Source organism: Onychostoma macrolepis, chromosome 22 (assembly GCF_012432095.1).
Source record: "Onychostoma macrolepis isolate SWU-2019 chromosome 22, ASM1243209v1, whole genome shotgun sequence".
Lineage (NCBI taxonomy): Eukaryota > Metazoa > Chordata > Actinopteri > Cypriniformes > Cyprinidae > Onychostoma > Onychostoma macrolepis.
Window position 1 is genome coordinate 7,938,279 of NC_081176.1, and position 20,390 is coordinate 7,958,668.

The 20,390-nt window shown below is 33.6% G+C and overlaps 1 protein-coding gene across 1 annotated transcript in view; it reads left to right on the forward strand.

Moving 5' to 3' along the window:
- The window catches only part of kdm4b (lysine (K)-specific demethylase 4B), a 56,048-nt gene that overhangs the window by 2,293 nt on the left and 33,365 nt on the right, over window positions 1–20,390 (forward strand). Inside the window, 6 exon segments of the mRNA XM_058760553.1 lie at window positions 1,392–1,803; window positions 3,186–3,361; window positions 3,639–3,753; window positions 3,916–4,109; window positions 11,124–11,173; window positions 18,572–18,675. Coding sequence (XP_058616536.1) covers window positions 1,411–1,803; window positions 3,186–3,361; window positions 3,639–3,753; window positions 3,916–4,109; window positions 11,124–11,173; window positions 18,572–18,675 — 1,032 coding nt within the window. The 5' untranslated portion in view covers window positions 1,392–1,410.

Below are 20,390 nucleotides of genomic sequence, written 5' to 3' on the forward strand. Positions count from 1 at the left end.
AAATAAATACATTTTCCTTTTTATCAAACATTGCTTTTTTTTTATCATAAATTTCTTCATGGCTTGTGGTAAGTCCTTTTAAATAAAAACCCATCTCCCGCTGGAATAAATCTAAATAACGTGAATTTTTTATATGCCTATAATAGAACTAATCTACAAATACTTAAAACAATGTTTTTCTGTTTTCTATTGTATTCATGCAGTTTTTTAATAGTTCATGTTGAGATATTTATACTTGAAAAATAAATTTGTCGCATTGCAGAGCTTTTCAAATGAGCTATTGAGGATATAAATTTGATTAAAAGTTGTGAAAAGGCAACTAATTACAGGACCTTAAATGTACGTTTTCCGTATATATATTCATATGACTTGTAACCTAAAATATGCATGCTAGAAAATGCATATTTCACAGTTTAATGAGAGTTGAGTTATTCCTCAACTATCATTTATGATTGACTGAATTGAAGAAATTTTTTTTATTAATTAGTTTTATTGATATATAGGTTTATATTGTTTTTTTTTTTTTTTTAATTTCCAGACTGTTTATCACTGAAGAGTAGGTTTTAAATGTTATAATTTGAATATAATTATGAATTGAGGCTATTATTTTCCTATATACATTCATAGAAATTAAAACCTAAAATATTGATGTTAAAAAACGAAATATTCACAGCAAAGACAATCTTCAACTACCAACTATCATTTATGAGTGACTGAATTGAAGATTTTTATTTTTTTACATTGATTTGTATATTAGTTTTAAGTTTTTAGTTAATCTCAGACTTTATTTTTAAGTATTTGTATTTCTGTCTGTAAATACTTGAAAGAAATACACTTTTTCATACATTCATACAAATTGAAAGCTAAAATATTGATGTTAGAAAATAAAACTTATTCTTCAACTCCGAACAATGAGTGAATTTAACAAAATAAAGTTTAGTTTCATATTTAAGTTTATAATTTACTAGTTTTTCCAACTTTTTAGTTCATTTCAGCAGTTTTTATCTAAATGCTTTCAAAATGTTTTAATTTGAAAAATATGAATTTGGTTGTTTTTGTTAACCTTTGAAAAACAGGTTTCTGATAGTGATGTTCATTTCAAGCCAGTTCTTTGCATTATTGTTATTATTATCCTAAAATGTATAAATGTTTACATGTACATATTGAGATATTGATGTTAAAACATAAAACTTCAAACTTAATTCACTTTTTCATATAGACTCATATAAATTGAAACTTAAAATAAAATCTTTACAGGAAAGCTATTCCATAACTATAAAAATTTCTTTATGATTGAGTGAATTTAACAAAAACAAAGTTAGTTTTATACTTAATAATTGTAATAGTGGTGTGGTTATTGATTTGTGATGTTTTTGTATTTGTGTCCGCAGCATTAGCTGACCTGCAGTCATGGACCCGGCTTTACCTCCAGACCTGAACCCTGAGCCTGAACCAGCTCCAGACGTCACTCCACAAGCAGACGCCGCTCGAGATTCCCCAGTCCAACCCACCTTGTATTTGAACCCGCAGCCATGCCTGGAACCGGTTTCAGATCTGGCCCAGGAACCATCTATAGATCCGACCCTGGACCCAGAAATAAAGCCAGAACCATCAGCACCAGAACTCACACCAGAACTACCGATCCCAGAACCGGCCCCGGCTCTAGCCCCAGCACCTCCACCTCCAGCGGCCAGCTCCTACAAGATCATGACCTTCAGACCCACCATGGAGGAGTTCAAGGACTTTGGGAAGTACATCGCTTACATCGAGACCCAAGGAGCTCATCGTGCCGGTCTGGCAAAGGTATCGAATGGAAGTGTCATTAATAACAATAAACAAATTTTTTTTTTTAAGTATATAAATCTAGGTTAATATTAATTTATAAATGCGCTATTGTTAATTCATAATCATTCATAATTAATTAAAATTCATATATAAAACTTGAAATGTTAAACTAATACAATTAAAACAATTGACACAAAACTAAATGAATAAATGATGTAAAAGTAATTAATTTCTTGTTTCAGTGTATTAACTAATGTTAACATATGTAATTTACTGCCCACGTGACCTCAAGTGGATTATTATTTTTTATAAAACAATGACATCAATATTTTAAACTAGTGTTTTCTTCGTAATGTTAATAATAAAATACATTGATTGTAAAATACAATTAAATTTCATTTAAATCTCAATTTAGAGTCAATATATAATTAAAATCACAAAATTGTGCAATTTTCTTAAATTATGTATGTACATATATTAGTTTTATATCAGAATTGTATATGTCATTATCACATTGGCCATTGGGGAAAAAAAAAAGTTTATTGAACAAGATTTTCTTTTTTTTAATGTTAAATATATTTTTACCTACATTATTTTCTCCAAACTCTTTACTTATCATTAAAATTAGCATATGCGCAATGCATATGCAAAATTACAATACATAAGTACAATACAAAATAATTTTTACAGCATTTATCACAAAATTTTGCAGTTTTCTTATTTGCTTTCATTAAATTATGTGTGTACATATATTAGCTTTATATCAGTATGGTAGATATCTGAATCATCACTGCCTATAAAAAAAAAAAACTATTATTGTACAAGATTTTTTTTATTTTTTAATGTTAAATATATGTAAATAAAATGTTAAATTAATATAAACGCATAACAAATGTATAAAATTTAGCAATTTTCTTATTTGTTTTCATTGTGTGTGTACGTTTGTGTATGATTCATATCAGTAAATTAAAATATTTACTTTTTTTAAATGTTTTTTTTAAATTTTTTTATTAAACTTCTCAAAACCTTCTCCAAACTCTTTGCTCATCATTAAAATTAAAGAATGCACATAAAATTACAATACATAATTAAATAGCATTACAATGCTATTTAATCATCTTGGTCAATGCTAATTTCTACATATCCTAATTTAACATTTCTTTTAACATTTCAAGTTGTATTAATTAACATTAATGTATTATTCAATGAACATGAATTAACAATAATATATTTATAAATTAACCTTGAATAAAAAGGTCTGTAAATGCATTTATTCATATGTTCATGTTCTTTGTCATTTTTGTGTTCTAAAGACTTGAACAAACACAACGAAATGCTTGTATCAGCTGTCTAATTAGACAGTTGTCGATCACAGTTATTAAAGTTCATGTGTTATTTAGGTTATTCCGCCCAAGGAGTGGAAGCCGCGGCGTTCCTACGAGACCATTGAAGAGATGGTCATTCCCGCTCCCATCATGCAAGTGGTGACCGGCCAATCAGGGCTCTTCACTCAATACAACATCCAGAAGAAGTCCATGACAGTAGGAGAATATCGCAAACTGGCCAATAGTAAAAAGTATGATCAAAGCTTTTTTTTTTTTCATAACATATACAATGTGGTTTCTTTGTAAAGTTTGTCCTCTCTTATCTGGACCTTCGTGTCAGTAACGTGACTAAAATTTACGTTTAAAATAAATTTTTTGGTGGTATTTTTTCAAAAATATTGAAAGAATAGTGAATGTTTGTATGCAAATGTAAGACTAAGTTTGAAAAGTTTGCGCTTTTACTACAGCCAGTTTTTCTTCATTCCTTCAAGCTTAATTTATACTTTGTATTTTCTTGACCAATCTCAGGTACTGCACACCTCAACACAAGGACTTTGATGACCTGGAAAGAAAGTACTGGAAAAACTTGACTTTTGTGTCGCCCATTTACGGCGCCGACATCAGCGGGTCCCTTTATGACCCGGTTAGTCACCTTTACTGTGATTAGTGTTTGAAAAGCCTTGGCAACTAGCTGATATAAATGATTTTATTTTAAGTAACAAATATGATTTTTTAATGGTTTTAGTTACTATAATAACCCTTATGATTTAGTCATATGCATGTGTTTATGTTTTTTCTTCGTAAGGACATCACGGAGTGGAACATCGGCCATCTGAACACTCTTCTGGACATGGTGGAGCAGGAGTGTGGGATTGTCATTGAGGGCGTCAACACGCCATACCTGTACTTCGGGATGTGGAAAACCACCTTCGCCTGGCACACGGAGGACATGGACCTCTACAGCATCAACTACCTGCATTTCGGCCAGCCAAAGTCTTGGTGAGCATCCTACATTCACCTATATATGTGCGTTTAGTTGAGTTCAAAAGATTCAGAGGAGTTTGTCAGCCATTTTTTTTATTTTTTTTTTTTACGGATGAAATAGATCAAAGTGATAAGGTATGATCAGATTTGGTCATTTTGGTAGTATTTTACCAAAAAATGACTTGACTTTGTTTTCTTGTCATGTGTATTTAGTGCGTTTTTGTGTAATTATAGGATATTAAAGCAATTGATTTTCTGTTTTATATATAAATATACTCTTAGAATATAAAAATAAAATGGTAAAAACAAAAAATAAATATTACAATTACACAATTAAAAATTAAATAAAGTTAATTGTTTCATGTAATCGTGCATTCAATACATTTGTGTATTATTATAATTGTGTTTTTTTTTTAAATATGTTTTAGGAATAACTTTATTTGGTAAACAATATTATGTAACAAATACTGATGAAAACATAAACATTTTGTTAAAATATTTTCGTATCTGGAGGTTTATAAATTATTTTGCATTACTTACAGCTAAAACAAGGCATCACAGTTAAAATTATATTAGTCTTATTTTCATGTGCATTCAATATATGTGTATAATTATGTTTGTGTAATATATTTTAGGCATCAATTTCTTATTTGGTAAACTATATTATGCCACAAATGCTGTTAAAGTATTACGTTAAAGGGGTGGATTATTGCAATTTCACTTTTTTTAACATTAGTTAGTGTGTAATGTTGCTGTTTGAGCATAAACAACATCTGCAAAGTTGCAGCGCTGAAAGTTCAATGCAAACAGAGATATTGTCTTTTAAAATTCTGGAAGTTTAATGCCTACAAAAACGGCTGGTAAGGGACTACAACGAACTACTTCCCGGGTCTGATACGTCACTGACCCAGATAAACCCCGCCCTCGGGAACATGTAAGGAAGGGGGCGGGGCCATGCTGTGCTGCTTTAGAGAAGAGGAAGAGAAAACTAGGGGTGCACCTAAAAATCTATTCATATGAATCGCGATTCTGTCTTCTATCGATTCTAATGGATTCACAAGTTTCAAAATCAATGTTCTAAAACAGCCGTTCTTAATACTGTTCCTCGTGTCGCCCTGCTCTCTCTCTCTCTCTCTCTCTCTCTCTCTCTCTCTCATTCAGATCGTCAGATCAGCTCCAACAAACTGTTCCAATTATACATTTTCACATAGCAATGAGAAGCATTATACATGGACGCGTGTGCGGTTGCCGTACTGTATTAAAGCTTTAATCAGAATAAAACCGTATAAAGCTAACATAAGCAGTAGCATAATAACAGCGTATCTAAATGTATGAGACAACAAACAAACATACCATTAAGAGCCGTGCTTGCACAGGTTCTGCGCGATCCTCTTCACTAATATCCTCAATCTGGCTCAAATTGATAAGCAATATAGACCTTTCTATATTGTTATAAATCATTGTTTACAATACAACTGGAGCACATGCCGCTGAGCTGAGGGGCGGGACATTTAGACACACGCTCGGTGGTTTAGTGAATCACAACACACTGAGCCAGCTAACCAATCAGAGCCCATCACGTATTTCTGAGCGAGGGGCTTCATAAAAACAGGAAGTAATCGAGGCGTTTGTCAGAGAATGGACAGAGCGGTGTGGAATAAAGGTAAATTATATGAAAAATAATGCATTTTTAAAAAAATGAAGCATTAACACATGTTAGACTGCACCCCATAAACACAATCAAGCCTAGAAGAAAACCAGTAAACCACCCCTTTAATATTTTGTTAAAATATTTCTGTATCTGGAAATTAGGGATGCACTGAAATGAAAATTCTTGGCCGAAGCGGAAAAAAAATGAAACACTGGGCCGAATACCGAACACGGGTTTTCAGATTTTTTCCCCCTTGTATTTTGCCATTTTTTTCACCATTGCATAAATTAAATGGCTTTTTACTGTTTTGTCTTGCTTTTCAAATAAAGAATCAATTGCAAAACAACAATTTAAAAATATTTACTTTTTATTTATTTACTTAAAATTAATAAAAATATTTACCTTTTTTTCTAATCACTATTACACTGAACATGTTTTAACATATTATTCGGTCTTTTCGCTTATTTGGGCGAACACCGAAAGAGCTTTTTTGCTATTTTTGGCTGAAAAATGTTTTCTTTTTGTAAAGGCTTGATATAGTTGAATTCAGAAGATTCAAAGCAGTTTGTTGGTAATTTTTTTGTCACATGGTCTGGATTCAATTTAGCATGATCAGATTTGGTCATTTTGGCAGTATTTTACCAAAATATAACTTGACGCTTGCCATATATGGGTTTTGTGAAGATAAAATTGTGATCCATCAGTTTGATTGACATTTAGGCCCAATAAGTGTCTTGCAAACTAAATCTTATGCTTGATTTTACAGTACAAACCTGCTATGGGTGGTAAATGTGGATCCATTCTTGACCTCTTGGGGGAGCTGTTGTTATTCACGTCAGCTGTAGACATTCAGGATGATGTCATCGAGAGAGATGAATCATGTGCCGTGTGCTTTGTCTCACTGTATCTCGCTCTTGCCGCATTTAAACGCACAACAGGCTCTTTATAATGGAGCAGAGCGTTTCAGAAGCACTTGGTTGTGAAGTAAATCCTCCAGAGAATCGTCAGGGATGATGTACGTGAATGAGATGATGCTGAACTATATGTGACATTCTTTCATTCAACAGATAGAAGGATAAATGTAAATTGAAATCAAGGTTTTAATAAGAACAACTGACAAAAGTCGACTAAAAGATTTGAAAACCAAGCATAACATCCTTGATCCAAATCAAAATGCTGTTGAAATGACTTGGTATTCAGTTGGTTTGTTTTCCTGAAGTTCAGCTTGACTTTTCCTCTCCGTTCTTGCGGAGAGAGGCTTTAATACTGTATTTTGAGGTTCAGAATACACAATTTTCCGGCTGGGCGTCTTTCCTTTGCTGAAAGAGTTCGAATAAACATGCTTTCAGTGTCCTTTTTTCCACATGTGAGACTTTTTTCTTTTATCACATCCCCCCTCGCTCTCATGTTGCATCTTCTCCCTGGTGTATCCCCTCATTTTTTCCCTCTTTCAAGAAAGATGCAAGTGTGTTTTGCATACTTGTGCACAAGTCCTTGATGCCCTTGGCTTGTGTTGTCTTAAAGAAACCCTGAACAGAGCGTTCATTAGACGCAGCTGTTCTGTCAGTATCTCGGGCTGTCGTACAGAGGGATATTTCATCCATCTGTGTGTCTTTTTAATCAAGCTGGAAAGCAGTAGTCAATCAAGGGTGTTTTGTGCCTTGCAAAAAATAAATTAAAACTGGTCGAAATGTAAAACGAACAACATCAGGGCTTCAAAACATGTGTGAGATGAAAAGCATAATAGGTTGCATCACAAAAGGAAGGTTTTGTGATGGAATGAGAAAGTAGGAATTGTTCGCAACAAACAGCAGGGTTCCCACAAAATGGTGGAGTATTTTCCAGGACTAAAAAGGACAAAAATTTAGTTAAATATTTGTAATGCTGCTGAGTGTTAAATATTATATTTATTGTGAGAGAAATCTATACAAACTGCACTTAAAATTTGTTAACCAATAATCACAAATAACTGGGAAAGTCATTGAAATGCATTGGTCACAAGTAGGTATTAAAAATACTTCAGAAATTGAATTGTATTTATTATGTAGGCTGATAGAAAGTGCAAACAAATGAAATCCCCTTGCAGTTGTTCAAGATTGTAAACTAATTCATTTTTCATAAAACCAGATTGTTTTTCATAGTAAACTTTCTTTTGACAGATCCTATCAACAGACAACGACTAGTGCTTTTTTTTTTTTTGTACCAAAAAGGCTCTGGTATGGTGTTTTTTTTTTTGCCAAACAACAGTCATGTTTATCTTCACAATTTAGTCAGAAGTACAAAAATACACCAATGTAAATGTTACACAAATGCAAATGTTAAAACTATGTCTATTTCTTTAAGAAACATTGTTTTATTCTTTATTTAAATTCAAAGTTTTAATGTTAAAAAGAATGTTTTAATTTTGTTGTACATAGGTACCAGTTGCAAAAGAGACCTCATAACATCAGTCTTCATGTAAAAATAAAGAAAATGTTTAGTTGCAAAATCAGAAGATGGTTCTCACATGAAACTGTGAATAATAAATGCAAGAGTTAACATCAAGAACCCCTTATTTAAAAGTTGCATTAGGGCTATGTTTAATGCTCGTGCTTGATGCTTGTCTCTGTAGAGTTGAATGCATTAACATGAATCATGTTGAAAGGGTCGTGGCATGTTTTTGGGTCATGCTCTTGTAGGCACAGGTGTCCAAATGGATAAGGGTGCAAAACTGTGATTCTTTAAGAGACCTTGTGTAAGTCTTGCTTGCTCTCTTGAGTATCTTTCCGTCTCCATTTCTTCTGTGTCCTCGTATCTCTCTGAAGTGTTAGCTCTTGATGTCTCTAGCTAAGCATTCTCTCTTTCTCCCGCTCTCCGGAGGCCTTATCTCAAGTTAACTTTCCGCACAGCGGAGAACGGCGAGGCTCGTGCTCACAAAAAAGGAAAGAGTAGAAAATTTACTCACCCTTCAACTCAGCTTAATGCAGCTATGCATGCGCTCGTCCTCCCCACCCAAACACCCCCTTCTGCTTTTGAAATTGAATCCGTTTTACTTTTCTGGTAATTACAGTATGTTAAAGTGTGTGTGGTAGCTGTTTGCCTAACCCTCTGTTCAGCCACTGTGAAATTAACTTCATTCGCCTCCAACTCTCCTCCCATCAAAGTCATAATTCTCGCCGCCTCCTGAGATCTAGTGTCAGATTCTTAAAGATTGCGGAGTGGCCCAAAGTGGTGCGCACGCTGCCGGAAATAATCGCTGAGAGAGGGAGTGCTGCAGCTGAGAGGATAGCTTGATTCTTATTGCTTGTTTTCTTGTCCTCTTCAAGATGATGACAAATAAAACTTTAGCGCTGCCGGTGGCGTTGACGCCGTTTGGCAGGTAGGGGTTTTGTGTTGCCTCCGTGGGATTAGAGAGATATTGGATCTGGGAAGTGAAGTACGGAATTGTTTCATGGGCCGTAAACAAGGTAAATGGGATGCGTCCTTTACATACGCCCAGGCATCTAAGTACCCTTGTATCAAAATCTCAAACGGTGTTTAGTAAGTGCTTTGTGTTCATTTCGTCATTCCGGTGGTATTAGAGGAACCTGAAGAAACTGGAGGGTTTCCTCCAAGTGGGCGTTTACAGTCACACCAAGTCAAGCTCCTCAGATTTACCTTGATTTCTGGTGCCCCCTGTGTGATTTTTGTCAATATTTGCCTTCCTCCCCAGACAGTTCCAGATTGAATAAAGCAACTTTTGGTTGCCAGATAGAGTTACTGTCAGCTTGATCTGGTGGGGTTAGTGGGGTGTAAGGATACTCCTGCTGGCAGGAAGCATTCATACCCTAATTACAACCGCCCATCAGATCCAGCTTTTGTCTGCAAGAAAAGGAGAGAAAGAGCCATCTAATTATTATTGATTTGTGGTGGCACCTCAAACACCAAATTGAATCTACTACCACCAGTGTCCTTGGAGTTGGGCTGCTTGCAGCCAGCCGTTCGATTTCCCACTGGCTCCGTCTTTGGTGTTTCAGAGCAGGTCTCAATACATGCAACAAATGCATGCCATTGTGGGAATTGATTAGCATTCATGTTTGTTGCAGGTGGAGGGCAATTATTGGCATGCTTCTGTTTTGTAGTGTCCTGCGCCATTTTAAGACACTGTATGAAAGTTTAAAGTAGCTTCAAGATCCCTGCGTGCATTTAAATTGTTCTCAGATTTGGCCTTAAATGTTTTTGAATGCAAGAACGAGTACTTTGTGAATGCTTGCTACTAGTAGAGTAATTTCTACGTGTAGGTGCCAATACAGTGGCACTGTTTCTAAAATATGCACCAAAACTTTGAGTCCAAGGTCATCTAGTTCGGGAGGAACAGAGTTTATTTTAGACATGGTGAATTATGATATTGCGCTGCTGCTAATTCCATAATTATATGAATATGGGAATCACAGACTGTTAACTAGCAGCTTTCTTCACATCTAAGTTTCCATCTCCTTAGATCTTATTTCCATCCTGTACTTGTTCCTGTTTGGTTTGTGCATAGCCATGTCAAGCTCTTTCAGTTCCCATCCCTCTTTGTTTTCCCCCCATAATTCTTGTACTTTTTCTCCTATAAACGTTTAGTAGAAGCCACAACACATTGTAAAATAAAACAAACCTCTTCTTGTACATCCCATCAGCTGCATACAAACGCAACCCTTTAATCCGTCCACTTGGTATTCAGTTGACTTTCAGACGATCCTGCGCTTGTGTAGAGAAAACCACTGCTGTGAAATTGGCCTGTGTTTAACTAGAAAGTGCCACTCGCCCATAAAATCCCCGTTTTGCCTCCCGCTGCCAGTAGAGGGCAGTGCGACGCTGCTCAAAACCCTCCTGAAGCCACGTTCCCCTCATTGTGAATGTGTGATTTGGAGCTGGAGCCCAAGGGAGGGTGATGCACCGGATTTATATTTGCGTTCGAGGCCTCGGGAGGGTTTCTGCTCTCCGGAAACTTGAGGAAATAATTAAGCTAATACAGACAATGTCAATAACAACGTCAAGCGAATTGAACCTTTAGAAGATATTGTGCTGTTTCCTTCTCCAGCGAAATCATTTCAAATTAAGCAACACAGCACAATCTGTATTAGCATTGCGCGTGTTTGAGCCGATTAGCTGAAATAAATTGGCTCTCACGCAGTAATTTTCCAGGCTTTGTCTCGGTGACGTTTGAGTACTTTGTCTTTAAACTAGCGTGTGACTGGTGAATGTGAAATAGGGGTGAAATGTTCTCTGTGTGTTTCATGATTTGGAGGGCTGTGTGATGATCAGACAGCGATTCTCACAGAGGCATCTCGCTGCGCGTCCCTCCAGTGTCTTTCCCTCTTGACTTTTTCCATTGATCCTGTTAATTGATCTCAGTTTTTTCCTCCTCACCGCAGGTATGCAATTCCTCCCGAGCACGGCAAGAGGTTGGAGCGGCTGGCACAAGGTAAGACCTCACATACGTTCGTTAGCGTGTCTCCATGCAGAAATGGAGCGTGGTAGGTTAGGCGATCAAAACAGAGGTCATTTACATATAAAAGCCTTAAAGGAAAAGGTGTGAAAACAGAAATGTTGGAAACTTCTTCTAGTTTTGTTCCAAAGTTTAGACGCACACATGCGTGCGCGCGCGCACACACACGTGTGAATTTAAAAAAAGAAATGAACGGATAAAATGCTTTTAAAAATATATAAATTATATAAATAGTAGTTTTAATATTTTATGTAAACAGCAAGACTAAAACGATACATATAATAAATATATGTATTATTATAGTATTATGAACTATGATATTATGTGTATTAACAGTATATAATATATACAAACAATATACAACTATCCATCTATCTATGTTATATAATAATATCCTATGTATTTATTTATATAAAATAAAAAATTATTTAAAATGTAGATATCTGTATAAATCTCTCTGTCTCTCTCTCTCTCTCTCTCTCTCTCTCTCTCTCTATATATATATATATATATATGCATACACGCATATATTTACATTTTATATAAGATATATGCCCTTTTGGTGAAAAATGGCTAAAAAGCACCATAACAGTGGTGCATATGAGCTGTATGCTGTATTTCACGTCTTTTGAAGTCGCACAATAAATTTGTGTGAGGAATATTCTGCGAAGTTTCTCAGTTTGTTTTACTGAAGTAAGAAGGTCATACAGGTTTGAGGTTGAGTAAATAACAGCAGAAGTTCATTATCGCATGAATGATTCCTGTCTGAAACAGGGAAAATCCTGTTCTGTGGGCCTTTTCCTGCCCCAAATTACACAGACGAAACATCGGCGTAATCCTGAATGAGGTGCGAGACGGTGCTGGCAGAAAATCCTCTCCGCACCTCCCGAAAGTTTGCGGCGCTGTCTAGGAAAGCCCTGGCGTCTGCCTGTGGTTGTGTGGATTATGAGATGTGAAGATGTTTGTGCGTCTCCGAGATCTGAGGATGCTGTACTTCTAAACGCAACCATAACCCACATAAACAAACTCCTGTCCCACTTAAACAAACACCCTGCTTTAAACGAACCAACACTCGACACGACGCCGGGCTTTCAGTGATCAGCGCTGAGACGTCACACAGAGAACAGATGTATATATAATCACCAACAGCATTTTAATGCTGCAACTTGTCTTTTTCCACCCTTGTTTGGATGTGTGGGTTTTTTTCATTCTTTGATTATGATGATTAATGTTGTATTTTACTGTAATCAAGCTATAATGCACTTCATTTTTGTTATTCTGAAATAAGACTTTTATTGATATATAGGGCTATACATAGATATTTTATATGAACCTTTTTTTCTTATCTCCTTAGGAGTCTATCAGATTAACATTTTAAAGAATTTTTATTAAATAAAAAAATAATATAAATATTTGTAATTTAATGATTAAGTATTTAAAATTTAACATTTAAATACTTTATATAAAGAGTGTGTGTGTGTGTATATATACGGTATCTCACAGAAGTGAGTACACCCCTCACATTTTTGTAAATATTTTATTATATCTTTTCATGTGACAACACTGAAGAAATGACACTTTGCTACAATGTAAAGTAGTGAGTGTACATCTTGTATAAAAGTGTAAATTTACTGTCCCCTCAAAATAACTCGACACACAGCCATTAATGTCTAAACCGCTGGCCACAAAAGTGAGTACAACCCTAAGTGAAAATGTCCAAATTGGGCCCAATTAGCCATTTTCTCTCACCGGTGTCATGTGACTCGTTAGTGTTACAAGGTCACAGGTGTGAATGGGGAGCAGGTGTGTTAAATTTGGTGTTATCGCTCTCACTCTCTCATACTGGTCACTGGAAGTTCAACGTGGCACCTCGTGGCAAAGAACTCTCTGAGGATCTGAAAAGAAGAATTGTTGCTCTACATAAAGATGGCGTAGGCTATAAGAAGATTGCCAAGACCCTGAAACTGAGCTGCAGCACGGTGACCAAGACCATACAGTGGTTTAACAGGACAGGTTCCACTCAGAACAGGCCTCGCCATGGTCGACCAAAGAAGTTGAGTGCACGTGCTCAGCGTCATATCCAGAGGTTGTGTTTGGGAAATAGATGTATGAGTGCTGCCAGCATTGCTGCAGAGGTTGAAGGGATGGGGGGTCAGCCTGTCAGTGATCAGACCATACGCCGCACACTGCATCAAATTGGTCTGCATGGCTGTCGTCCCAGAAGGAAACCTCTTCTAAAGATGATGCACAAGAAGGCCTGCAAACAGTTTGCTGAAGACAAGCAGACTAAGGATATGGATTACTGGAACCATGTCCTGTGGACTGATGAGACCAAGATAAACTTATTTGGTTCAGATGGTGTCAAGCGTGTGTGGCGGCAACCAGGTGAGGAGTACAAAGACGAGTGTGTCTTGCCTACAGTCAAGCATGGTGGTGGGAGTGTCATGGTCTGGGGCTGCATGAGTGCTACCGGCACTGGGGAGCTACAGTTCATTGAGGGAACCATGAATGCCAACATGTACTGTGACATACTGAAGCAGAGCATGATCTCCTCCCTTCGGAGACTGGGACGCAGGGCAGTATTCCAACATAACGACCCCAAACACTTGCTAAAGAAGCTGAAGGTAAAGGTGATGGACTGGCCAAGCATGTCTCCAGACCTAAACTCTGTTGAGCACCTGTGGGGCATCCTCATACGGAAGGTGGAGGAGCACAAGGTCTCTAACATCCACCAGCTCTGTGATGTCCTCATGGAGGAGTGAAAGAGGACTCCAGTGGCAACCTGTGAAGCTCTGGTGAACATACATACACATACATATACAGTCATGGCCAAAAATATCGGCACCCTTGGTAAATATGATCAAAGAAGGCTGTGAAAAATTAATCTGCATTGTTAAACCTTTTGATCTTTTATTTAAAAAATTCACAAATCTAACCTTTCATTGGATAATTAGAATTTAAAATGGGGGGAAATATCATATATGAATATACTTCAGAGATATTTTACTCATAAGAATTTCTAGGGGTGCCAGTAATTGTGTCCAACGTGTTTTTGAGAAAAACATTTATTTCATAATGATATTTCCCCCCAGTTTAAATTCTTATTATCCAATGAAAGGTTAGATTTTTGTGCATTTTTTTTTTTTAAATAAAAGATCAAAAGGATTAACAATGGAGATAAATTTTTTACAGCATTCTTTGATCATGTTTACCAAGGGTACCGATATTTTTGGCTATGACTGTATGTATATGTGTGTGTATGAAACCCATTGTAATATTTCACAATATTAGTTTTTTTCTGTATTTTTGATCGATTAAATGCAGCCAGGATGAGTATATATGAAACACACACATACTGTATGTGTACATATATGTGTGTGTGTGTGTGTGTGTGTGTATTTTAACTATATAATTATTTATATAGTTATTTATTTATTTATTGATTTATTTTAATTTGTTTTATTTTATTATTTATATTAAATGCTAACAGATTTTGTAATTTTTTTTTGAAAAAAAGTAAGTGGATTGTGTAATATATATATTTGTTTAAAAAAATACATATTTTCTGTTTTGAATATATTGTTTCATTTATTCTTTATAGATATACATTCAATATGATTTTAAATATTCAAATTTACATTTTTAAATGTTTTATTTTATTTATATTAAATATTTTAACATTTTATAAATGTTTAACAATATTGTTTTGTTTTTATTTATATAAAATTTTAACACCATTTCGTACAAATTTATACTTACAATATTCATTTTTATATATGCATTTTATTTTAATTATGTATATAAAATGTTTTAAAATGTAATAAATATCTTTAATTTTATTCTTTTATTTGTGAAGAATAAAACATGAAGTGCTAACACATTGATGAATCATGATTTCTGCGTGAAACTCTTCACACGCACGTTTGGCACACAAGTACAGACTGTTACCGAAGGAGAACCTCTGCGTTGAACTCAAACGGTCCTGAAGAGAGTCAGAGAAGCAGCCGAGACGTGAATCGTGGCGATCTGCGCTAAAGCTTTCTGTTATGCGAGGCCTGACGCAGCTAATGGTTTATGCAAAACTCCTGTACTTCATATCCGCGCATAGAAATATGAATTCACACTCCATCGCGTCAGTCGCCTGGTTTTAACCATCGCCACGTCCTTTTCATCTGTTAAATCTGCGTTAAAAGACGAAACAAAGGCAGCCGCGGCTCTGAATGACTGGATCGTACCTCAGCATCACTCTCCACACCTAAGAGTCAATCTGCTCCATTCTCCTGCTCTTCTAATGACAGAACGCCTGACGATATATTATCATCGGTCGCAGTGAGTAACGGCGCTTTGCAGAGACGCGTCTCAGTTGGACGATCCCCTCTTCAGCTCCTGAAGACGTCTAATGTTGTTTTGAAAGTGCTCTTTTTATGTCATATACCTTGTTTTAACATAGTTGCTACTCTGTTTTTGCTGTACGGATAACAATAAGTGGAAGGAAAATATTGTACGTTATAGCAACGCGCTAACAGGAAGAAAAAACTCGTAACTAGCAAAAACTCGTTACTAATAGCAACAATATTTTTATTAAAAATGACATTGTATTCTTAATTATTATTTTTGGAATATCTGTTCATATATAGATATAAATCAAGATGATATTTTTAAAAGATATGTTTATATTTATTGTTAATACATATATTTAAATTTAAAATATACAATTTATTTGTAAATTAATATATATTTTTGCAAATGTCCTCTTTTAACATGTTTTGTTTGTTCTTTATAGATATAAATCCTAGATCTTTTTAATATTCATTTTATTTGTATTTATAATATTTTTATTGTATTTTTGTTTATTATTAATATTATTATTATTTGTATTTTAATATATGCATTTTGAACATCTATTTATTATAGATATAAACCCAATATATTTATGTATAAATTATACACTTATGTTTATGTAAAAATTATATATTATGTTTTATTTTGATGATGATTTATATAAAATATTTTAGTATAATTTCATAAATGTTAAAATGTATGCTTTTTGCAGAGATAATCAAATATTTAAAATGAAAAGTACAAATTTGAACGTTTCATTTGTTCTTTATAGATATAAGTGTTTTTTGTAAAATATTATGTTTACTGGTTATTTATTTGTAATATATTTTGTGAATTAAATTATATGAAATATTAACATTTTATAAATATTTTGAAACTTTTTATTCTTAATTTTTATAAATGTATTGTTGATAATTGTATATTTTTGAAAAATACAGTATGTATAATTTTAACATTTCATGTAATTGTTTTAACTCTACATTTGTTTTTATAGATATAAAATGTGATATTTTTTGTAAAATGTTTATTGATTATTTATTTGTAATATATTTTGTGAGCTTAATTTTTATTGATATTAAATATTTTAACATTTTATAAATATTTAGAAACTTTATTCTTATGTATTTTTTTTTTATAAATGTATTGTTAACAATTGTATATTGTTTGAAAAAAAAAAATAGGCCTATGATGATTTAACATTTCATATTTTCTTATTTTTATTTTTTTTACTCTACATTTAGGGTAAATTTAAGTTGTAACTTGATGCTGATGAATACTGATTTCTGTGTGAAACTCTTCACACACAGGTTTTGCGCACAAATACACGCATTCGCACCGTTAGCAAAGGACAACTGCTGCATTGATCGAAGAGTCGCGAAACTTCACTTGTTTTAGCAAGATTGTGTCAACAGTAGCGCGCTAAACAGAGAAACGGCCGATGAATGATCGTACTGTGAAGTTACTGAGGCAAAAGTTCTTCGCTAAGTGAAAATGACTGAAAATCTGCAATGTTTAAGCCGGTAAAGCCACTTAAGCGTACTGTCGCTAATGATAGAGGCTGCGTATGAATCACGCTCTGAAACGGTGTGTTTGCACTGTTGTGGCATTTATCAGTCGTTTTTTTTGTGTCGTTATGACCTTTATTGTCGTCTGTGGGCAGGAATGAGGAGACAATTATAATAATTAAAGGCTTTCAGCATGATTCAGCGCGCGGCTGATGTGCTGACCCGCGGCGCACCGGAGCGTCTGACGCGCGCAGCTTTTACCCGTAACCTCAAAACCGGTGATTATACGTTATGCGTGTAATAAGCGCTTGCTTCTGAATCTCCACAGATGATTTCACTGTAATGGCTTTACATAGGCTCTGTGCTAAAGCCCTGCTCTGTACTGACTACATAGACAGCATGCTAACTGCTAACATTCATGAAACGCGAATTAAAGTCGATTTCAATAGTTTTGCGTTATGTTGCTAATGATGTAGTATAAACAGACACTGGACACGGTAATATTGGATTAAATCGTCCATTTTCAACACTTTATTGGTAACAACAATAATTATTATAGTCATTATTATTATTATTATGCTTATTTCAAGTTTTTTTTTTTTTAATTTATTTTTATCGTTATTGTTGTTTTGTGGAATAAATTTCAATGAATTTTTTTTACATGGAATTCAGTTCTCTATAAAAATGTATATAAAAGGAACATCATGCAATCTTTTATTTTGAATTTAATAATGATGATGATGATAATATAATAATGATAATGTTCACATATATATATATATATATATATATATATATATATATGTATATGTGTATATATATATGTATATATATATATATGTATATATATATATAATGTATATGTATGTGTGTGTGTGTGTGTGTAGAGTTAATGTATTTAATATATTTATAATGTATTATTAGTATATAAATTGTCATAACATAAATTATGTAATAATGTGAACCGGTTTTATATATGTGTGTGTGTTTATGTATGTAATTCATTTTAATTTAATATACTATTTCATATATTTTTCATGTATAAAACAAATTGTTATATAATTTGATCAAAGTTCCAAAGATTCTTCAGTGTAAAGAATGTAATTATAAGGAATGAATTGTATAAAAATGTATATGAAACATCTTGCAATCTTCATAATCTTAATAATAATAATACTAACAACAGCATCAACAGTAATAATATAGTACTAATAATGATTGTTAATTTAATAATAAAGAATAATTAAAATAAAATCAATAAAAATTGCATAAATGAAAAATATATTGTAATTGTTTTATTTCTAATGTATTTCTAATGTTATTGTGAATTAATTAATTTTTATTGTTAATGTTATCATAATAGAAGTTAATAACAATGAATTAAATAATTGTTGTCATTATTATGATTATAATTATATTTACACTCACAAGGTTTGTCCTCTAAAGATCATCAGTCTGTTTGTTTCAGGGCTTCATCCGTTGGCATTTTCTTATTCTCTCTCTTTTTGCTGTTTGTGGTTTTCTCCAGGTTTTTTCCCAGGAAGTTCTCAGGGCTGCGACGCGTTTCTCCGTCACAAGATGACCCTCCTTTCTCCATCCATCCTGAAGAAATACAGCATCCCCTTTGACCGAGTGAGTTATTCACACATTACATCACTTCCTGGCACTCGGACAGCACAAATGCTCATTCAGATAATATGGCTGGTGATAAATGGACAATGATTTCATAGTGGTTCACAAAATCAAATAGTGCAAAATATTTATGCAATTTGCTGTTGCTTTTGTGAGATGCAATACATTAAATACATTAAAAGTGTAATAATAATCAACTATAAATCAAAAACTTATCAGTACAGCACATTTCTATTCTAATTATTTAGCATTATTGTTTGTAGTAGTATTATTAGTAAATACAGTACTGTATTACTGAAATGACAACAAAAATATGTAAATATTTATTTACAATTTATTATTAATGTAATAGAAAACTAAACTTTGCTTTTAATAATTTATCATGTATTTATTATTTTTAAATAAAATAACATATTACTGATATAACATTTATTCAATTTAGAATTTGTTGTTATTAATTTAATTATAACTTATTATCATGCAGATTATCACATAACATGAAACTAATTAAACAAAGTTTTTTTTAAATTTTTTATTAATGTTAATTGCGAACCTCTATGATTAATATTTGGATAAAATCATTGTCAATTTATTACATTTTTACCAACTCTGAAATAATAATGATGATGATAATTTTTAACTATCATTCATAGTCTCTCATAATTTAGCAATAACCCTAATGAACTAATAACATTTTTTTGCAAATGCCAGTTTATATGTAATTATTTTTTTCCTGCAGAAACATCATGCGGTCTTCATGTCTTAGAGTTTGATTCAGTAATGATCTAAATATAGTCCAGTTTATATAAGGTGGTGTGTGTTGCGATGTTGCCATAGTAATGGTATCTGATGGGACTTACAGAGATCAGCGCTTCCATAGCAACCCAACAGTGCAATTTATATTGACTGAGACGCAAAGAGCGAATCTATAAAAACCATAAAAGATCAGCATAAGATCAGGTGGGCTGTCTGAGAGGATCAGATATCATTTACATGTGTGTCGGAAGTGATTATATCAGCGAGCTGAAGCCCAGATGAGCAAAACGCAGCTTAAACCAACAAGTGCGAGTGAATTTCTTTGTAAATTGTTCGTAAAATCATTAAAAAAAAATCTAAATTTTTTTATCAACAATTTACATAAATTCAGTCTATTAATTTATAATCACTAAGGCACATAGCTTTACGTTGTTGTAATGTTCGTGTTTAACGAATGATTTTTATTGCATGCAAAGTATCAAACTTTTGCGAACAAAGATTTCAGAATAGTCTAGCTTAACCCAATATTTACGCGTTTTGTATCTGACTGTTCTACATTTGCTAACGTTTCTGAAGCACTAATGCAAATTCACCGAAATGAATGCGACAATTTTCAATTCAAGAACAACTTATGCGAACAACTTATAACTTCGTTCTGCTCATGTTTCATTAATACGCCACTAAATTACCACATAAATACGTTGTTAATTTATTTATTGTAATTTGTTTCAAATTTAGTTTTTCGAAAGTTTTCAATTCAAGAATTATTTTGCAAATTATTTAGAACTTAGTCTGCTCATCTTTCATTAATATGCTAGTAAAAGATGGTAATTTTTTTTTTTTGTAGCTTCTCTCACTGACTTAATAATAACAATAATTGTTCGTAAAACCATTCTTACGTTTGCCATCGATGAACCCTTTTCGATTTCAGTAACTTGCAACATTTCAGTCTAATTTTT